The sequence below is a fragment of the Seriola dumerili genome, unplaced genomic scaffold (assembly GCF_002260705.1).
Source record: "Seriola dumerili isolate Sdu_G_001 unplaced genomic scaffold, Sdu_1.0 BDQW01000331.1, whole genome shotgun sequence".
In the NCBI taxonomy this organism is placed as follows: domain Eukaryota; kingdom Metazoa; phylum Chordata; class Actinopteri; order Carangiformes; family Carangidae; genus Seriola; species Seriola dumerili.
Window position 1 is genome coordinate 5,769,035 of NW_019174586.1, and position 23,243 is coordinate 5,792,277.

The 23,243-nt window shown below is 37.4% G+C and overlaps 2 protein-coding genes across 2 annotated transcripts in view; both read left to right on the plus strand.

The window, feature by feature from the left end:
* The first annotated feature begins 2,003 nt into the window (after positions 1-2,003).
* On the plus strand, positions 2,004-11,708 carry cxcl14 (C-X-C motif chemokine ligand 14). The gene is made up of 4 exons (XM_022760334.1): positions 2,004-2,362; positions 4,219-4,324; positions 8,774-8,887; positions 9,523-11,708. Exons 1-4 carry the CDS (start codon positions 2,299-2,301, stop codon positions 9,536-9,538), a joined length of 300 nt encoding a protein of 99 aa, XP_022616055.1. The 5' UTR covers positions 2,004-2,298; the 3' UTR covers positions 9,539-11,708.
* Positions 11,709-12,871: 1,163 nt separating this feature from the next.
* The window catches only part of fam13b (family with sequence similarity 13 member B), a 77,127-nt gene continuing 66,755 nt past the window's right edge, over positions 12,872-23,243 (plus strand). The window contains exon 1 of the mRNA XM_022759890.1: positions 12,872-13,078. The gene's annotated coding sequence lies outside the window, so the exon portion shown is untranslated. The remainder of the gene's footprint in view (positions 13,079-23,243) is intronic.

A 23,243-nucleotide genomic window follows, 5' to 3' on the forward strand; every position in this document is an offset into this window, starting at 1 on the left:
TGGTTTAAGTAAAGTTAACTGAACTGAATTAACATAAAATGCAAAGTTGCAGTGTGACAGAAACATTTCTTATGCAGTTGATAGATCATTCAAAAGAGTTTATATCCACCAGTCAAGAAGTTAGATGGAAGCCAAGGCTTGTAGTCTATCTCTGCTTACTGAACTCTTTTACTAGGCCTACTTACTTTTTTACTCTCTTATAGCAGCGGTAATTGATACTTTTGTAATAATATGTCACTGACAATTTGAAAATGATGTGTGAATGGGGCACTCATAGTGTTGAACCTATAGAGAATTTTCACCCAAATCTGCAGCTCCCTTTGGCTTTGTGGAGCTTTAAAGCACCTTTCAGCTCACTGTTTAGCTGCCCGATCCAAAACTTTACTGTTTTCAGCTAAAAAAACGCACTGTGCACTACCTGCTATGCACCAAACGGCAGACACATGCAGTCTAAGACTATAGTTAGTGAACATAGCGGAGTATTTAGCAGCTAACAAGGTCCTAGAAGAGAATGAATATTGTGCTTACATTCAAGAGGCAGCCAGAAACACAACCCCAAATGATTGGTAATTGTTGCTATGTAATTTCTGGATATGCGAATAAGGAACTGTTTGCTAAAATATTCACCATATCACCCTAAAAGTGTGTTCACATCTTGTTTCCACTGCCCCCTAGTGGTCGAAGAAAATCAGTTCGTGCAAGTGAAGTTTGTATGGAAACAGTGTGTCCCAGAAGTGAAAGACCAGGGACCAGGGCCAAGCAAAAAACGAACGAGGTCCATTATTTTCTCCATTATTGCCATTTCCATGTACCACAGACAAAAAAAACAACCAGTATTCACATTAAAGATTACAGTTTAATCCGTGGCAAGGTGAGAATGACTTAACTTTGAGGACATCTGCACACTGATTCAGAGCAACGGTTACACTGTTGGCCTGAATAATGTTTGAGGTTTGAGTACATGAGTTCATCCCACTGGGAACTAAATGTGCTCTCAATTGCATCTCACAGTCTTCATACAACAAATGGAGCTGAACCTTTGATCTTGTTTGATCTTGTTTTTGTTTTTTTGGTGTCCTCTGATGTGACTTTAACAAACAACATCCAGCCAATCAGACACAAGTTTTTCGATGGTCATGGTATCCACTTACAGCCTAACTATGCAGTTAATGTTAGTGTTTGTCAGCCCTAAATATTTTGGTAAGCTCTGAACACAAAACAATGGCCCCCGTGTTGTGTTTACTGCCGCAAGTAAATCTAACACATGTATGATGTTGTTTTTCTGCGCTTATCAGGCATGCTAATGCTAACGTTTGCCTATGAAAAAGACCATAGCTAATTTTGAGGACTTCCACATGACTGTGTACAGTTGTGTACAATTACAAATGGACATGAAATAACCCCCAACTCCACCCCCCCACCCCAAACTTTATAGCCTTCTTTCTTTAACTTTTTTTATAGACTGCTAACTCTCCTTTACTGCCCTATAATGTGTTATGTAATGTATTTTCTCATTTATCAACAGCAAGCATTTTAACTGTCCTATAAGCCAGAGGGAAAACGTGGGCTGAAAACTTTTCATCTGCTTTTCACTTTTCCGTAAGTAAGCATGTCGACTTGAAACTGCACACACAAAACCACTATAAAGAATCTCATAGTTAAATTTGTCATTGTAACGTTCAGATTATCTACACTTAATACTGAGCGCAAATGTCGCCTTTCCTCTGACGTTCATCTACACCCCCGAAGTTTTCTTTCGGTTATGATCAGGTCAGTAGCCTAACAGAAAGTAGTCACCGCAGTCAAAGCAGACGTCATCCCACCCTCATTTTAGAGGACAATATGTGGATTTTGTGTTTTTCCTTCACTCCCTCCCTTTCCACGTTCTCCACTTTCGCAGGCCACAAGTGTTTGATTCGCTGTCTGGCCGTGCATATTAATGAGAGGGGGACAGCGGGCTGCTTTTTAAAAGAGCTGCTGCCAGCCTGTCCACAGCGAGCGAGCGAGCGAGAGAGAGAGAGAGACGCAAGTGATTGGAGATTCATCCAAGCGCTCAGGACGCACAGACGGAGTTGCACAATCAGCGCTCCAAAGGGACTCCAAAAAGCAGAAACCCCTCAGTGCTCCTTCAGTTCTGCCATCCAACACTCACTGCAAGTGGATATTATTTGCAATTCGAAAAACTTTTTTGTTGATATTTTGTTGCGTTTACTCGTAGAGCCGTTTGGAGAGCTGGGTTTTTGAGGAGCCTGATTGAAAAGAAATCCATTTCATCCTTTTTTTTTTATTTGTGAAGACATGCATCGGTGCACAGCGGTGCTACTTTTGTTAGTGGTGGCCTTGTACTTCTTGAGCGCAGAAGGTAAAATAAAATACTTTTTATTTGTTCATCTATAGTTTGAATTGATCATTTAATTGGCTGTTTCGCGCGGAAGCTATGGAAGCTATTTGGAGAAGATGTAGGCTAGATGAATAACAAACAATAGGTGGAGAGATGCATGTTTCTGACGCCACATTTGGTTTGTTATATGTGCAAGAAGAGAATGGAGAATTAAGTGCAAACTCACTCTTCCAAACTAACGTTTGTTTGAATCAAGATCCCAAGATTTCCAGCACAGCTTTAAAAACAACAACTTAGCTTGAGTGATTTAGTGGTGCATTTGCTCCATGTTGATTCTCACAAAACGACTTCATGTTGACATCACCAATATGCCACCAGCTCAGTGTATTTTACTCTTAATCTGACCACAAAACACTAAATTCAGTAGTTTGTTCATAACCTCATTGTATCTATATACACTGATAACTTCTTAAGACAGATTGTAGTGATGAATACAACTATGATGTGAAAATCTGATCTCATCATGAATCTTAAGTTGGCATTCACAAGCTTTTTTGCACCCTGAACTCCACTCTCGGACTGCACTAAATTCACTGGTACTTACATTGATTGAATGTTGTTGACAGAGTCATTAGAAAGTTGGCTTTTTCACCATATGTTCAATCATTTATTGGTTTAATTATTGACTAGTACCATCTCATAGGTGGCAGAAAAAATACTTTAATTTAGAAGGTAGAGCCTCATCTCAGCATCTCCTTGTATCTACCTGTGTGAAGTGTTGAAGCTGTTTTTCCCCATCATGCAGTCCTGATAGCATACATGGATATACTAACCTCTGTGTTTCCTCGGTTTTATCGGCCTTTGTTGTCCAGTGTGTTAGTGCTGAGTGCTGGCACCACTGTGGGGCTTGTGACAGATTTAGAGGCAGGCGGTCAGGACAGATAGCGGGTGATGGATGAAGGAAACCTTGGGACTATCCAGGTCATCACCTCCCATCACAAATATACAACCCAGCAAAAACTCATTTCCTCAGCAGCATAAAATAAAAAACGGCTAGGAAACTAAACTGGGGGACGGTGTTCTATTGAAGTGAGTAAATGTGAAGAAGGGAGACTGAATGTGACCTCAGTTCAACACTTGCTTGCTTATGTCCCTGCATTTCTAATACTAAAAAATCTTAAACAGCAAAGTCACAGTTACATGAAAGTAGTAAGTGCATAAAACATGAGTTTTCATGACTCTCCAGGACAATTAAAGCCGCAGGTTCTCCCTGCATAATTTTGACCCTTTGATTTGTATTCATAAATCATCAGAGCTGCATTGGATCAGTTCATTTTGTGAATGTACAGGACAATAACTTTAGAAGAACCAAACGCTTTTATGTTTGGGAGAAATTACATTTTTTAAAATCAACCCAGAAGTTTTAATTTTAGAACTACTCAATGCTCCTTTTTAGTTTTTTATCACTCTTTTAAAGATGTTAATATGTGTTTTTATTTAAAACATTTACTGCATCGCACAAGTGCATGAATCAAGGGGTTCAACTGAAGTAACACTGTTTGTTAGACATGTCAAGCTTCAGCAGTAGACTTAAGTACTGGCACTAAATCCTCCTCATCAGTGTGTAATTTAAAGATAAACTGGGGATTTCATGTTGATTGAGAGCCAATTTGCTGGTAAATCACAAAGAATTAACTTTTCTATCAGCTCGTTGGAAGACAAACTTAAATAATCTGTCCAGTTTCCAGATGGGCAGTTTAATTATATCATTGTACCTTTTAAATCTCCAAACCTACACGTAGATTGTGTTACTGTTACGAGAAAATACAAGGACTAATGACAATTTGATCACACCCATGTGTTTGATTTCTCAACAGCCTATAAGTGCAGGTGCACCAGAAAAGGACCAAAGATCAGATACAAGGATGTACAGAAGCTGGAGATCAAACCCAAACACCCGTACTGCCAAGAGAAGATGATATTGTGAGTGAGACTTTTTTCTCTTTTCTTTCTCTTCATCTATCATTCTTTTTCTCCAGTGCGAGACCTCTTTCCTATATCTCTCTCTTCAGCCACTGTTTTCTCCCTCTTTCCATCTTATCCTCCTCATCTTTTGTACTCTTCTCTTCCTCCATTTTCTGACCCGTTTTGTCTCTCCCGTAGCTTTTTTCCACCTTTGCTGCTTTTCTTCTTCCTCCTCTTCTTGTCTTTCATTTCTTCTCCCTTTCCATCTCCGTGTGTGCACAACAAGTAAGATGTATTTGTACCAGCTTGACACCTAGATATACAGTTGTAACTGTGCCATGACTGTACTCCAAAATACCATAAAAATATTTGGCAGCTTTACAGGGATTATCAAAACATCCTGTCAGCTGTGCCTAAAGCACTTAGGAGGGTTCACAGTGTGTGAGTGCAGCCCATAGCCAGGAGGTAAAGATGATTTATTAATTGGAAAGGTTGGGAGAAAAGAAACACAGCTTTGCAGAATTTTCCAGAACTTTCAAGTACTTCCTCCATGACAATCTGATGAGACGTTTTGTATTTCCAGAATTTTGACAATAAATTAAAGCATTTACAGATTTATAGACAGACTGTCTCTTTGATCCTTCCACCCACTCTTTCTCTTTGCCATCTGACCTGTGACCCATCAAGTCACAGCCGGTGCAGACAGACAGCTATTATGTTCAATTGGAGCTATCGTTGAGTGCAGCATGAAACACTCTGATAATAACTAGGCCTCTTCTACTGAAGAGATCCAAACAGACTTGAAATAACTTGTGCCGATCATACTGACATTCCAATCCTAATAAAATAAACGTACTCATCATGTATACATTATGTACTGTATATTTTATGTATGAGTTCAAGTGCTGGGGATCAAGTCTCACCCAGAGCTAGAAATGTGAGATGTGATTTCTGTGTGGATTTTAAGTTTCATGTTAAAGTCACTCAAAGGGGCAACAGATGGGAATGTTATGTCAGCCTCCCTGGAGTCAGTTTTGTGTGTAAGTCACAAACTCTGCTGCCACCTGCTGGCAAATTACAATATGACACAGGAAACACAACCTGGGGAACAGCAGCAAGCAACTAAGAAAACAGACTGTGGATGTGACATGAATAAATCTGGTATTCCAAGCATTCTTTAAAATTAGTCATTAATCACATTGAGACGATGATGACGATGAAGGATTGGATTTGGATTTTTCATATTACACATATGTTTTGATATTAGGGCAAATCTTAACAATAACACCATTTAGATATCATCTTTTATGGGAATGATAAACTGTGGAGAGTACAGATTATCACACAATCACAGTGATCCAAATAGAACTGAGATGAATTAGATAACATGGATCCCATTAATTTCTGTATTGTTTAATGTTGGAACCATTAGTTGATTAATCTACAATAAAGTTTGAATGAAGATAATCTGCAACAACTAAAAACCATCTCAATGTAGTTGTACATCTCCTCTCTTCTGATTGGCTGACTGTTTTCTGAGTGATTGAATAAAAATAAAGCAGATTTCAGGTAAACACTCAGAGAAACCAAATCCTGCAAAGTTGGATGGTGGGTTCGGGTGGGCTGGGTTTGACAAATGGCTGAGAGCGGTGACTGCTTTGTTGTGACATCACAAAGTTACGGAATGCCTGGCGGCTCGTTTTAAGGCTCGGTTTCTGAGTCTCTGTGCATTTCTCTGTGGACCGAGCATTTTGATACTTTCACAGTATTAATATAAAACCTAGACCTGCTTTATAATCAAAAAAGACATGAAAATCTGACTTTATACAACATGGGATCTTTAATTGTTTGTTGGTTCCAGTTAATGTGAGGATTTAGGTCTTTTGTCTATTTGATGCCATTGTAAATTATACATATTTAGATATTGGATTATCGGTCAGAAAAAAATAGAAAATTGAAAACATCACCTTGGGGTCTTACGATGAATAATCGACACATGAAAAGATAATGAAATGTACATCATTAGTTGCAGCCCTAATATTCACATATGTCATCTTAAAAGTCTGTATTTAAAAGTATGGTATGAGATATCAAAACAATAATAATGTGTGTGTGTGTGTGTGTGTGTGTGTGTGTGTGTGTGTGTGTGTGTGCCTGCCAAAGGAAAAAAAAAAATCTGAGAAGTACTACATTTGATTTAGTCTTTGTCGACCCACAGGTCTGTGGTGTGTATTACCCGCCACGTAACTATTATTTAAGGCTGCTCTTGCTCTATTAGCATGAGATGGGGGCCACCAGCCGCTGCTGCCCAGTGAAAAATGAGCCTCAGCGGGCTCCGGAAAGCCACAGAAAGAAAGGGAGCAGGAGAGAAATGACTGAGAGAGTCCCCCCTCTGGCCTTTGTTGTGGCCATTTGGCTTACGGCGCTCAGTTTGGCATTCTGGGCGACCACTCCTAACCACAAACACACACAAGCTGAGAGCCCCTGCTTGTTCCTGCTTTTTCCTCATTTCATTTTCCTCTCCATTTCCTCTGTGTTGTACTTTTAAATTCAGTCTTTTTACAACTTTCTTTAATATTATTTTTAGTCTCATCACTTTCTCATTGGTGCTCTTTGTTTGTCTCTATCACTTCATTTCTGGCTTTTCCTCACTACCTCTCTTCTTCTACCCTGTGTTATGCTTTTGTCTGTTCAGGACACATTCAGATCCTTTACTTAAGTAAAAGCAGTAGTACCACACTATGAAAACACCAAACACAAGTTTTATCAGTGAAATGTACTTTACGTTGTACTTTAAAACTGATTATGATTACTATTGATTATGCAGAATCCCTCATTATAGAGTGCCACTATCATATTACTGCTTCGTTAACATGGAAGAATCATGTTCATGTTGTAGCTGGTAGAGATCATTTTAGCTACTTTATATACTTTTTGGATGTTTAATAAACTAATCACATTTTTGTATGTTAAATTTAAATATGTAAAACAACTAGTAGCTGCAGCAATCAAATAAATGTTGTGAAGATTAAGGTACAATATTTCCCCTTTAAATGTAGTGGAGTAGCAAAAAGTGGAAATACTGATGTAAAGTACACTTGATCACAATCACTCCTTTCCTTTTTCTTTTCTCCATTTGCTCTCATGTTCTTCCTTTAGCTCTCTCATAGTGACTCTTCTCTCTCTGAGCTCATGAAAAATGGTGCCGATATGAGCTTTTAGAGCCAGTGGCTGCACTTCAGCTGCCCAGGTGAATGATAATGAGGATGAACTAAAGCTCAGATTAACACAGTAATTAGGTAAAATTTAACCCCTGCTAAGCAGCCATGGTTGAACATTAAAGGTGCGTTTATTACAGGCTCACTGATATGAGACCATTGGCATGTATGCATGAATGCCTACAAAAAGCATTTTCATGTTCTCTCTATCAAACACAGACTCAAAGCTCAGTTCTTCCATAACAAAGCATTTAAAGCTGCCCAACTAAACCTCAATAGCCAAACAAAGTGACAAATGAATGGGCAGTAAAATAGATGCAAAACACTTTAATCTAATTCCTGTAATTACTGAATGCAACATTTTTATCGAGAGTCAAGTCTTTTCTCTTGCAGTCAGCTCATTGAACATTCATGGTTTAGTGAGTCTTTGAGTGTGTCACTGGATGGAAAGGCCCCATGGCATGGTGGGTGTTTTTTCCCACATTTCTCTTGTTTGGCCTGAATATGCCACATGCAGGCAGACTGTCTCTGCCGTTGCCTTAAGCAAAGGGTTACAGACGGACCGACTGATTCAATGAGCTTAGATGTCACATCTCTAAGTGGCACCTCCATAATATTGCTTCATTGCCAAGAAACTGGCCTCCGAGTGCAAGCTGATCTTTTGAATTGTGAGGGCATTTAACTGTGGAAATGTTATTGAGGGAGGCAAAGAATAGCAGCTGAAGTTTGGGGCAAAAACATGTCAACCACGCTACAACTTGACCAGTTTCTATTCAGAGGATTCATACTAGCTTTCAGATGGTTTAAAATAGTTCAAATCGACATTTCTACTCTATACAGCTCCACCAAAGTTCATTTTAAAAAACATAGTACAAGTGGGCTCTTGTATTTGATCTCAAACCTCTCTCAAACTATTGAAGTTGACATCTTAGCGTCCAAATATATTGTGCAGCCTAATCAAACTATTTTATAGCCATGTGATTGCACTAGGGGTTTAAAATGAGGTGCAAATTGACAAAAGTTTTGTGTTTGGTTGAATTATTCCGTCAAATACTTTGTTAATTTCTTACTTTAGGAATGCACATGTCATACAGCTCTTTTCCAGCACACCATACTTTATTCACCAAACGTTTTTGGCTACCAAGTCTTCATCAGGGTGGTGAAGGCGAAAATATTTTGGTAATAACATTAGACTTTTTGGGTTCAATAATAACTCCTTTTGTTGTTTCTTCTCTGCTCCCCTCCTCAGCGTGACAATGGAGAACGTCGCTCGGTTCAAAGGGCAGGAGTACTGTCTTCATCCCAAACTTCAGAGCACCAAGAATCTGGTCAAATGGTTCCGCATCTGGAAGGACAAGCACAGGTAATAATCTTAGGCACAAAGTCTGATAATAAGTTAGTTTAAAAGCACATTTCATGGGGCTTAGTGTGGCCTCTGGGTTTAGAACACTGACCATGTGGTTGCAACGTACTTGGTTTGGGTTCTGTCGCTTCTATGTCCAATCTATTAAATGTTAATAATAATTACATTTTAAGTTTTACTTTTTGGACTTCTAACAGTTACAGTTTTCTTTTTGTTTCAATCCCATGCCTGACGAGGTGGGATAATATTTATTTACACATTTGTTGGTAGCTAAGGACAAAAGAGTGAGTGAACATCATTGATGTATAAGTATTTTTATACATATTAATACATATATGAAAATGCAGTAGAGAGGTAGTGAGGCAGTATTTTGATAAGTACACAGGCACATTTCTACAGGAACTCGATTTCAGTGATTAAACCTGCGACCTTCCACTTACATCCACAAGGCCAGTGCATTCAATACAAGAAACATTTGATCTATGTTTGTCCAGAGACTAGAGGAAAACATCTGGTGCAGGCGGTAGATGACCCTGGCAGAAAAATCCAATGTGCAGGCAGCCAAAGAAGTGAATCTTTGAGAGAGAACTGGACAGTTATTTGCAAAATTAACTCTATTTTTGTTTTTTCCCCAGGGTGTATGAAGCTTAAAACATCGGCTACCCAGCACACGTGGATCAAGTGAGACAAAAAAAACACCACCACCAGGACTCTTTTTATGAAGTGCAAGATGTAACCTACAATCAAACTGTACTTCTCCCTCTTCTGTCTGAGATCTGTCAAACGCATTAAGAGATATCTTTAGTTCGTATATAAGCTGGTGGGCTCATTTTAGTCGGCCATCAATGTAGTTACAGTCACTCACCACTCCAGTCTTTACAACTGTAGTTATGCTTGTCAAATAGTGGACAAGACACCACCGTCTGTGTTCAAACAGTTGTAGGTTTGTTCAGATATGATTTAAAGGGACTTCTCTTTTGCTTTGGGTTTTAGGCTTCTATCAAAATGAAGAATGTGTCGTTCGTAAGAACCAAGCAAACCTTCCTTTGACAGATACAGTGTAGGTGTTTCTATTGTTAAGATTTTCGCTACTCTGTATTCAACATGACAGGTATAATATTTGTACAATGCCAACCTTTAGGATCTGGTTACCTGTGTTTAAGAGGTTATAGTAGAAATGCAGAGATAACGATTCTCAGTGAATCCGATTCTCTGTATGTGTAGAGGAGAGGCAGTGGTCACATATGATACGTACGTTTCTATTGTTCAGTCAGATAGAGGAGATCTACCACTGTGTGTGTGTGTTTATCAGGTCCATGCTAGTTGTATGTTTCAAACAAACACACCACTCTGCAGCACACAATTTGTAAAATACTATCTCACTAAACCTGCAGGGTGTAGTTTCAGTAGATATTAAAGAATACAAATAGTTCATATGTGCCATTGCTACATAAATTACAGTCTGTGGATTGGAGTCATTATTAAAAACACTAAAAAAGCAAGACTGTCTGCAGTTTACATCATCAAAAGAAGATCGGTTATATATTTTGACTGTTTGAAAGACTTTTTTAGTTCCACCTGTGGAAACAAACGCCCAGTGAAGCAATACAAACTGCCTACATCTGCACTGTATTGAGCTATGATAGCATCCTTAAAGTATAACGCTGGTGATATTGTATTTTTGTTAATGTAAACCAATATTCCATGAAAATATCCCATTCATTCCTACAGAAGACTTAATCTTTAATCTTAAAAATGTTTATATTTAAAAAAGGCTAAATAACTTCCTAAAACAGGTGGGCACTGTAGTTGTTAGCCAACATAACAATAACAACCAGGAGTAAAGTCTGCATTTGTTGGGGACTATTTTCAGCCGTGGATTTATACTCATTTGGTTCTTTACTGAATGTTTACAATGATGACTGAAAATAAACTGCAGTGCACATTTTTATGGTAATAAGGAACAATGGAGGTCTATGACACAGAAGGAAACTATATCAGGCTTTGGATACACAGACAATACTTGCTGGTAGGATTCATTTTTGGTTTTGTTTTGTTCATGGGATTTGTTGACAATAAGAAAAATACAGAATATTATCAAACTTATCCTTTAAAACAGGCTCCAGACTGTGTGATGTAATGAAAATAAGCACTAGACCAGTGCACAAGGTTAAAATGTTTTACTCTGAAAAAGGATTTGGCTGAAAACTCAAATCATACTCACTGTTCACATATAAAACAACACTCATTAATTACAATACAGCATATATTTAGATATATTACAGGCTATTCATTTGTACTGCTAATGATCATATTGCTGTCTTCTACAGCCCCGCATGGGTTTTGATACTCTGCTCTTTTATGATCTCTCCTCCTGTAGATCTCCTGAACAATACTGTCAATTGTGTTATTATTTTGTATGCTGTAGATACACTTTGTAATAATGGCTGTTAGGTGTTGTTTTGTTGCCACCAAACAGAATTCACACACAAATATATCTGCATATATACAAAAACAACACATTTTCTTTACCTTTTGAAGAATGTGCATTACTCTTGTTTTATATCTTATATATAAATATATATAAAGAAGCATTTTGTAAATGGACCAGTATAGCCTATATGTTAGTGAGAACGAATTCACCTTAAGACTTTATAGTGTCATGTATATTGTGTTACTGCATTGTAGTTGTTTTTGCTTTTGTTTATTTAAATCTTGGTTTGGTAACAGATATGTGGAGTGTGAGTGTTTGGACTGGCCCACCAAACACACAGTTAGACGTTCAATTGAGTATAAAACAATAAACACAGCAATAAATGTCTATAGAGCAGCTCATATCTGCATTTGATTCATTGAATTAACTATTGTAATCAAAACTGAAACAAAGAGAAAACAGTGTTGTAGCCGATGTGTAAAGGGGAGGGAAGACAAAGAGAGCTCCTTCAAACCGAAGTGCTGTGAGGGAAGCAGACCACAAGGTGGCGGAATCTACCAGCTGACTTTTATCAGGCTAACTGCAGGTGACAATATAATGGACATAAAAACACTTTGATTCACACATATATTGAGTTAATATAGATAAAAAGAAGTCCCTGTTAAAACAACCCATGTAATTTTTATAAGATTATTTATTTTGATTTCAGTTATTAAATCAGAATTACAAAATAGTTCATTTGATATTGGTTTTGCAAATTATATTAAAAGTTATATGAAGATCTAAATGTATGATCTCACACACATACACAAAAAAACAAAACATTATTGATCTCAGTATAAATAAACGCAACCCTGAAAAAGTTTATTAAAGACTGACATAAAAGTAACTGATAGTATTAAATTTAATGCATGTCCACAAGGGTCCTGTCAGGATTTTACTGCTAATGGGGCCTCTAATGCTTGTGTACCACGTACAAATATACATTATGTAATGTAAAATGCATAGTATACATATAAGTAATGCTTCTATTAGTAAATGTATGTAATATTTAAAGGTAAAATTCTCCCTGTGAAGAATAGTTTGTCATCAGTCTCACCTAAATTACAATCAAAGTCTTTTCTCTGAGTGGAGACAAGTAAACCTGCCCAACCTGTAAAATCGTGCTGACAGAGATATTTTACTTTTGGTCAAATTGTGCTTCATATAAAACAATCAGACAATATCTTCTTGATTAAGTCAAAATTGAAGCAAACTGATACAGTGGGTACAGAATGTGAGGTAGTGGGCTATACAAATAAACTCGATAACTTGTTACAGTGACACTTGGTTGGTTTAAGAGTTATTACTAGAGATCAAAGAAATCAACAATTATCTGTCTTAGGCTATGTTTTAAGTTTGCTGTCTCTGCCTGCTGTCTGCAAGGCGGGGTCAGTATTTGGCAGCTGTCTCTCGCTGTGTTCAGAGTGAAAGAGGCGGGGTCAGTATTTGGCAGGTTCGTCCCTGGAGGGTGTGTGTGTACGTATGTCTGAGACTCGCTAAGCAACGACCTGCAAACGGGCATCCGAGCCAGTCCGAGCCAAAAAAAAAAAAAACAGGAACCACATTATTTTCGGGTGTCTTTGCAATGTTACCGAAGATATCTCTACACCGCCTGCTTTGATTTCGTCGAAGTTGTCGTCTCTCCAGACGTCGACCACAAAACCCAAACAAGAAATTAATGCATCTTGCTCCGCGTTCCTGTTTGTTTTGACCTGGTAAGGTAACTGCTACCCCGGAGCGACTGATTAGCTTCCTCTGCTAACAGCTCCTCTGGTTCACTCAGCATCTTAGTAGCTAATGCTAGCCAGCTAAGCTAACTGTGCCAGACGCTTTGTGTTGTCTGTTTAATTAATATTTTTGCTTACAGGTGGTTTGTGAGTTTATCTGCTGTGCTCGTTTTTTGTTTAGAGGGTAATATTGAAGTGCACAGTGGCTGTAAAAAACCCTTCGTGGCTTTATTTGTGTTCATTGGGAGCTAACGGCTAACGGTTAGTTCCATCACATCTGTGGCTCCTTCGTAGGCACAGCAAGCTAACTCGGAGACAGAAAAACTGCCCTAAATAATTAAATATTTGGGATTGTTTTTTATTTTTTTTGGATGCCTCTAGCAAAACTGAACAATGCCTCTTGTTTTCAGTTAGCAGACATTTGATTCTACAGTTGTTTTAGTTAGTAGTTGTGAATCTCATTGCTTCTGCATCTAGACTGTAAGATGCAATGGACAATTCAGAATCACCTGGATCTGACGGTAATTATCCACAGCGTTCAGAAATATACATCCTGTGTTTCAGGTATCTAGAGTAGCTTTTCTTTCGAGCTGTAGCTTTTAGTTTCGTTTTCTGACATGACTGTTGTTAGAAAGCTTCGTTATTTACACGGATGCTCTCTGCTCGGTTACAGTGAAGTGTCTGTGCTGGAATGTTCTGGTGTTTTGTGGCACAGTGATTACAGCCATTAAACTATTTTGGCTGCCCTACTCCTGATTATTAGATTTTTGTGTGTAATAATAGATTCAGTTACGTCGTTTCAAGTATGTGAAGACTGACTTTCATTTCTGGATTCTCTGAAATCCTTTCCATATTGCATAATCGAACCCGGCCGTTGCCCTGAATTAGGACGGATTGGTATGTCCATATGGTGTGCTATAGGCATAAGTGAAGGAACCGTCATGCATTACAGATATACATTGTAGGGCATTGCTGTGCACATTCACATACACTTAAACACCTTGATTCACACATATATAGTGTGACATAACTATCAAAATTTCTGTTAAGATGCGTTCAGAGTTACTATTTCAGCATTGTAGAGCTGAAATGTTTAATTGATTAGTCGAATAACAGAACATTAATAAGCAATGATTAATCATTTAGGTAAATTTTCAGCTATAATATCAAATAAGTGTCAGTGGTAGGGCTGTAACATCCCAAAACCAAAAGCTATTCACTAATCAATATCATAAAAATCAATGAAAATGTCATATATGATATAAATATATATTATACAAATCTTGTAAATAACATGTGAATCATGACCATAAGCAGCAAATCTGAAAAGTTATTACAATGATTAATCGATTTTCAAAAATGTTATGCCTATCAACTAATCAGTTCATCATCCACTAGTTTCAGCTCTAAATCTTGTCCTGTTAAATTGACATTTTCTTGACTATTATTGCTAATTAAAACAGCATTGATCATTATAAATTGATTATTTTTATATTTTACATTTATTATTTGATTGAAAGAAAATGAATGGGCAAATTTTCTTATCCATAATTTTAAGCAAAAAATGCCAAATATTAGGTAATATTATTATTCTCATATATGAACATTTGCTGCCTGCTGTTATTATTATATTACATTTTTTTTGTTTTGGACATAACTTTTGGCTCTGGGAAGGTGTGATAGGTGTTTCATTAGTTGCAGCTCTAATCAAAAAATATTTACAGACAATATATACAAGAAATAGTAGTAAAAGCTATATGAATGGCTGAGGAAAAAAATAGGAAATCAAAGCCAGTATTATGTATCTAAGCTTATGTCAGTGCAACCCTGAGATGTGTGTTCAAGAAGGACATAAAGGAAGTTATTTATTTAATGTGTCGAAACAGAACTCTCCTTAGTTACTCTGTGCTACAGAAGGCTCTGTCACTTCTGTACAACATGCTGACTTGAAGAAGCGTTTGTGTGGTTTTGTGCTTGTGAAATACAAAAATATACTTATGCACTGTATATTTAGAGGTGGAAAATGCCTGAAAACTCTTTGCAGAAAGGTAATACTGCTATAAATTGAAAATATACTTAAGTTTCAAAGGTAAACCATTAATTGTCAAGAATGGTCTTTTGCTTTGTATTCATGTATTTAGGTTTCTGACTTCACTTTGGCAATAATAACAACACCAACGAGTGACATTTAATCATCTGCAGGTACTTTGTAGACTACACATGATGTATGGTCTTATCTGAGTAGCTCAGTAAAGTTTAACTTGTTAGCAAAACAACAGGGTTATTGTGTAAAAGACAGCAGATATGTGTGTAAACAGACTGGCTTAAAGGTCATCTTTGCAGTGGTGCTGATGTTGGAAAAATGTTAGTAAAACAGTTGCTGAGTCAGCTGCTGTAATACACTTTGGATTGATACAGTTATAACTTTACACTCAGTTGACAGTGTTGGTGCACTTTGCTAAAATGAATTTGGTCTAATACAACAGACAACAGACTGATTGAAAGTCATGGTTATCCTGGAGGCTGCAGTTTGTCGTGTTGTTGAACTGTGTTGCATACTACTGGGAGGTATTTCTAAACTTTTCGCCCAACCTCATTGATATAAAAGAGGTAGACAATGCCACCACAGTCTGCAGCTTCCAAAATTACTATAAAGTTGAATCAACACCTTCCTAAAACAATTTCAACAAAAATTGAACATACAGGTAGGGTTTATTGCAGGGCTTTGATATTAGACTGCAATAATTTTAGCAAGTTGTAGAGCTGAAATGAACAATTATTTTCATTATTGATGAATGATTTTCTTTTATAATCAATCATTTTACCTATTATTCAGCAATTTTTGCTTAAAAAAAATTGCCGAAACTATTAGTTTTACTATTTATTCTCTTGTTGGCTTGACAACTAGAGATTCACAGCCTCGTTTGGGTCCCCAAGGAGGTCTAACACTGTTACCAAGCTAAAATATTGTGTTAATGTTACTCATCTAAAAAAAATTTTGATTGTGAATGTTGAGGTAACTCAGTGACAGTATTGATATAATGTATAGGTATAGGTAGTGGCAAGTTTAGCATTCATTCTCATAAAGCGGACCTAAGCTGAACCTGTGGCCCTTTATGTGAAGGACCTCACGTATGCACATACCAACAGTGTCAAATCTCCAGCCTCCTGCAGTGTGAGATAAGACTGTGTACGTAAGACGACCCATAGTTTTTATATGGAAGGAAAATACGCATGCACACAGCAGTCACAGCAGTGTCATAACCACACAGCTGCCTGCAGTGTGGGATTGTTGTTGCCAGGTCAGTGAGTGGTTGTTTTAGACTCTGTGGACAGAGTCCAAGCTAAACCAAATGTGGTCCAAATCTCTCTAAAGCTGGACCCACACTGCCAGAAATTTACCAGATTTAATGCGACTAATCCCAGTCTGCTTATCTTCACACCTGTATGATAAATATGTTTTATTACCTCCTCATTTGCTTTTTTTTGTCATTTAACTATTTTGTTTTTCCTGAGTAAGATAGGACAATGAATCAAAAGATGGCACTTATAACCTGCAGTGATTTCAAGGAGTAATCAAAGCAGTGCAATAGATATCTCTGTATCTACCAAGAAACCCTGAGCATTGTCTCCTAGTGTACATTAAGCCAAAAGGTCTGAAGGCAGTTTTGCACAGTGTGGAACTGACCTGGCCCAAAGATTGTGTAAATGGAGATGGTCCACTAGGAGGATGAAATAACAAAGGCTTCTACAGAAAAAAATGTATTCATGTGTAAAAAAGGGTAGTTTCCCTTCATATTGTGGTGTTTGAAGTTGAAGATGAGTTTGAACACTGATAGATTAACTATGTTAATTATGTAACCCAAATGTAGAAAAAATTCTTCATAAATCATATCTTTGCCATACATCTTATTTGCAAGACAAGCAGCACATTCTCACAATTGAGAAGCTGCAACAAAGGATTGTTTGGCACTTTTGCTTAAAATGTGACTTTAACCATTAATCAATTATCAAAATAGTTGCTGATAATTGTCGGATTAATTGATCATTTTTTTGTTGATTGATTAATTGACCAGTTGTTTCAGCTCTATAAAAAAAGAAGGGGCGAAAGGAAATTTTTCGCTAATTTCCGTATTACTGCTGAAAGTATACTGCCTACCAAAAATGTGCTTACTAAGCACAAAAAAAATGTATATGCATATTTCTGTCTATTCAGCAATTTGATGTGAGGAGAGCTCTACATTTTGCCTACATTTTGCTTAGTTGACTGATATTTTTGTGGTTAATCCAGATCAGGGTAAGGCAATATGATGATATACACTGTGGGGTTTTTAGAGATTTGTCAGCTATTAAAGAAGTTAAATGGGATAGGAGATAGATTTGTTTTTTAATCTCTGGTTATATTAGGACATTGCAGATGGTGCTGCAAATCAGTTAGCAGGAGTGCTTTTATGCAATATTGGATTTACAGGATTTGGCATCAATTTAAAGAAATTCCTTGCTTTGTCAGGTATTTAATAATTAAAAAAAAAAAATCTATAAACAATTTTTCCATTGAATTTCTACTATATCACATAACATACATGTATATATAGATCGATTGAAAGTTATGTCAATACTTCACTCCAAAGTGATATATTTACATATACTTATTTGAATTAATTACATCCCTTATATGTGGTGTGTTTTAGTAAATAAACAAGATTCTGGGCAAAGATGTTGACTTAATGCCCCATGTCATTAGTTATTGGCTAGGTATTTGGTTATAGATACCAAATAGAATCGTGTCATCTTCATTATGCCTATATGTTGCTGTATCATTTTACATTTTTTGTACTATACCGTACCAAACAAAGACTAAAGAAGTAGAAGACCACATCTTGATTATACAAAAAGGCAGATGGAGAAATCCTGTACTGAGCAGCTGGTTGGGATGAAGTAATCAGGGGGTGACAACATGTTCTCAGTAGGTTTAAACCCAGAGCTCTAACTGTACAGCATCTGCTCAAAGTGTCAAGCCACTAGAGCGATTGCACAATGATGAAAGTTGCATGACTGTAAATACAGGATGACAAACTGTCAACCTGTATCTGTAACCTCTGGCACCATTTCCACACTAGTCAGAGAACCTTTGCATGACCTTTGTTTTCTGTTTGAAGATATATTGAAACTTAGGTGTGATCAGATTACAGTGATACATGGAATAAAAAAAGGACAAGTTATGGAATTTGAGAACCTGTAACCAAATACATGTTTTCTATGTATACTTTGTGATTTTTTAAAAGCAATGTGTTATCAAAATTGTCAGTTGTTTTTGAGTGTTTGGCCAAATCTACATTTAAAGATCTAAAAATTTTGCGTGATCAATCAAAAAAATAATCTATCTGGATACAGCCAAGTTTAAATTCTGTTTTCTAGTTTTCAGAAGCCAGATTCAGGTCAGTCAGTCTATTGGTCAGACAGATATCACTGTCTCAAAACACACTGATTCCTGCTTACCTGATGTTAGGTAGACCAATGTTTTTCAGGTACTCCGGCTAATAGATTAATTTGACCTTGACCTCTGGGTTCAGCTTTCCTGGCTTGAGCTTGGCAGCAGTGCTTTTTGGATTGGAAAGTGAAGTAATAAAGTCTGTTTTCTGGCAGCAGACCCAGTGATCAAAACCAGCCAACACTACTCTGGAGCCATTAAGGTCAAGTTAGACAGCGAGTCATTGCTTACCTAGATGAATTACAATAAAGTAGTGCCTTTCTGGAGCCATGCTCAATAGGTCATCTCTGGCTTTTGTGTAGAACTGAATTTTAATATGATACCAGGGCATTTTCATTTCATATTGACACATTTGAGACAAATGAGGTATATATTACAGCGTACATAGGTTTGATTAAATCACAGTTTTATTTGCAGTAAACTTTACATCTTTCATCTCATATCAAAATTATTGTTATTTTCGTAATTGTGAATTTAGGAATCCCCATAATGAGCTTTCTGGCAGAGCAGGATGAGTACTGGCCAGTTAGCTGCAACAATTAGTTGATTAATAAATTGGTCGATGGCCAGAGAATGAATCTGCAACTATTTTAATAATTGATTAATTTCAAGCTAAAATTCAAATATCCTCAGATATCAGCCTCTGGAATGGGAGAACTTGCTACTTTTCTTTGTCATATATTACAAAAAATTGAATATCTGGACAAAACAAGCACATTGAAGACATCACAGTAAGCTAAGAGAAACTATAGATTACATTTTTTATATAGACTGAGCGGATAATCAAAAAAAACTAGATGAATTGATAATGAAAATAATTGTTAGTTGCAGCTGTAGCACTCAGTGCAGTCGTGTCTTTAATAGGATTGGTGACATGGTTGGGGGACATTTTTCTGATATTGATATATTATCATATTATCACAATATAATTCCTTTCAAAGTTCACAAACGATATTGGATATATTGTGTCAATATCGGATAAATGCTCAGCCCTAGTCTTTAGTCAGTGTTCAATTATATATAAAAGTATTGAATTTCAATGTTGTCACGTAAGTCTCTCAGTTAAAAAGAAACCATGTAAAAAAATAAATAAAATTCATGAGTCATGACCACTCCAGATGAATTAGGAATATTGTTATCTGTCAAGCGGCACTTTGGTGAAAAAATGGCAAATTGTACATTTTCTGTGAGATTGGTGGTTATTTTTATTTTTTCCGCTGTGATTTTTACTGGCACAAATCGACAAACACTAGAAATTGGTTCAGTTTGGTGGCTGCGTTAAACATGGATTTTATTGGCATATTGTGCTGCATTTGTCCCCAGTGGAGGAATGGTTAAAGATAAAAGGAAATCTCACAAGGGAATGTTAAACAAAAAAATCTACTCTGGTGCGTGTTCCTCACATGATGCTGACTCGGATGTTTTCTAGAGCTTCTACAGTTTAAGGTGCATGTGGTAAAGACGCATTTGACTCTTGGCCACAGAGCAATTGAGCAGCAAATCCTCAGTGGTTGCAGCTCATTTGTCTACCTCTTTTTTGAGTGAATGCTATCGTGCCTAGATCCATAGGCCTAAAACACATCCCTGGCCTAAAGGCTTACTATTAATTATAATCATATACATTTCTACATTTGAAAAAATACTTCATACTTTAAATAAAGGGAGGCAACATAAAGCTTTAATAACCTGTCACTTCCTGTATGTTCAGTGAGACAGTCCTTCAAACAGCACTGTCAGTTTGCTTGGTCACTGTTTGTGCGCTCTTCTGTCTGCTCATTTGTCAGTGTACTCTCACAGCTGGTGTTTTGATGTATTGTTTACACACAGACACACACACACAGATGGAAATGACAAGACCTGTACTATCCTGTGTAAGCTATTTGTTCTGTGTTAATTAATTCTCATTGAGTCCTTGTATAATAGAGCAAAGACTGTTTATTCAATGGTATTTAACTACAGGCTTGGGAGTTCCTCATTGATTCACTGTAGTCTTACTTCTTCATTGCACCACCACTGCATTCATAGAGCTGTCAGGCATGTACTGTACTGAATATGAAGACCACAGATCTTTTTTAATGCAGCATAGGCAGAAGCGTTCTGGCTGGTATGGTAACATGCAGTGGTGTGGAAATTTCCATCAGTAGGAGACGCAGCGAGAAGGAGAGGTGATACAGATCAATACTAAATCAATAAAGCTCAATGTCGTCGTCTCAGACGAGGCTGTGCTGTGGTTGGGATCACAGTTAATCCATGATGCACTGATGCTGCTGTGAATTTCATTTCTGTGTGCATTTTAGGCCTAAATAGGAATAAAGAGAGATTTACTGTCACAGTGAGGGATGGAAACTGAGAACCCATTCCAGTTGAGAAGCGGTTCCAAATTATTCACACCATTGGAAACCTATGTGTCCGAGCTTATCAGTTCCTTTTATTGGTGCCGGCATGTCATTTTGAAAGTTGTGCGTTTCAAAACAACGATGTCACACTTACGCATCTACATTCATGGAAACTTACAAGTCATGGCAGAGGGGAAGAAATAGTCTAAAGCTTGGCTTCATATCACGAAGAAAGATGATGACAGTGGTAGGCATAATGTCTGTAAAATGACAATTTCAATTAAGGGTGGAATCACCAGCAATATGCAGAAACATCTTTTTACGTAACATGGGCTTAAATTTCAAGAATGCCATCTGTTTGACACTCTTATGTGTGAGTGTCACTACTTTCCACCTGAGCTGCATGTCCATTACTGAGGGTAAATATCTTATGTTATCTCTTATGTCTTTCTCATAACATTAGTGCTGCACAGGCAGGCTTAGCAGATTTTTCTTTGACTAAGAAAACCTAAATGAAAACATTTTTCGAGAGATTTTGCGATACCGTTTATACTGTGGTTGCTGTTCCTTTTAACAACTCAGGGTTTATTAGACCAATGCTGGGGGCAATTCTGCAACATTGCTAATGAAATGGTATTTATACTAGGATATGGGTTTGATTAGTTAAAGGTCAAATGCTATTAAAAATAGGGCAGTTTGGCAAATTATGAAGCCCACATGCAAATAAAGTGTATAGCCAGAATTTTTAAAGGGGATTTAATGTGAGGAGCTGTTGTGATCAAAAGCTTCAGTATTCAGACAAACCTTCTTTCATTGTTTGAAGAGTCAATAGGCGGATAAAAACTTCACAGAAAGAAGTACATGTATGACTGTTCACCCAGATGGCAACCAAGCAAACTTTATGCAAATTCCCCAAACAAAATGCTGCTTTGCCTCCACTCCCACAGTTGCCAACACAGAGCTGCACTTGTGTTTCCACTGCAGGCATTCAAGCTTTTTGCAGTGTCACGGCCCCTCAGGCTGGGAAAGAATGGATCTTATTGTACTGTTTCCTTTAACAGCACTTGCATGTCATGTCAGCCCTTGTATTAAATGTAGTGGAGAGTGACATGAAAGGTTGGAGCAGACTACGATAACCTGGAGTATAGTGAAGCAGGCTTAAGACTGGAAGATCACCAATTCAGGGAAACTCCTTCCTCCTCCAGCAGGTGCTATTAAGAGGGGCACTTAACCCTGGCAGTGGAGGTGCGTAGTAGCAGTTAACCATTAGCTGCAGGAGGCTTTGGTTGTACTGGGGTGGAACTCTACATTATGCATATGAAGTGTGATGTTGCTGGATAGAGCAAAGGTAGCCTAGCATTTTTCTTTTTAGCTGAATATAGAGTAGGTTATAGGGGTGGGCGATATGGCAAAAATATCATATCACGATTTTTTTAAAATAAAATCACGATTTCGATTTTATCACGATCTTAAATTGGAAAAAGAAAAACAGACAATTTAGACCAAAGAACCTTTCCTAACAGATTTTATTTCAAATAGTCGCAGTTTTGCCTGCATGTGCAAACAACGTAAAGTTTAAGGTAAACAACAACAACATCCTAATAAAGTGTGCACTCTTTCAAAAGTAGTAACAGAAAGTAAAATATCAATCAAAGACATTACTGACAGTCATTTAAACAGGATTTATTTATCAAAACACTAAATAGCTTATTGAAACGCAAAAATACAAACTAAAGTGACTGTGGTTATCTCTTTTAGTGCAACAGTTGCTAGTGCTTTAGTGCTTCCTCTTCAGGTGATTAAACAGGTTCGTCGTGTTACCACCCGACGTGCGAACGGTTTCTGTGCAAACTTTGCAAATTACATTTGCTTGCGCTTGATCAGTTGCTGAAAAACCAAACCAATTCCATATAATGGAGGTGGAATTTTTTTTTTGCGACCAACTCCGTTTGGCTTTCAGCCATCGCTCTCCATGTGCTAACGCTACACACACAAACAAGAAGGCGGGTAGGAAAGCGCGTCACTGCCTGTAATTCGCTATGATTGGTCGGTCAGGTTGACGACGTCAATACGTCTGGTGCGTCGGTGCATCAGCATAGAACTGCAATTTATAGAATGTGCCCTAGACGATCCCACGATCTCTGCAGTTTGAAAGATCGTCTTCACGTTGTAATCCTTCAAGATCTAATATCGTCATATTGCCCACCCCTAGTAGGTTATAATAAAAAACAACAACTACTGATTGTTTTATCATTAACTAGGTTCAGTAATCACCTATGTTTGTTGGTTCATTTGTTTGTTTATTTGTCAGCAGGATTATGAAAAA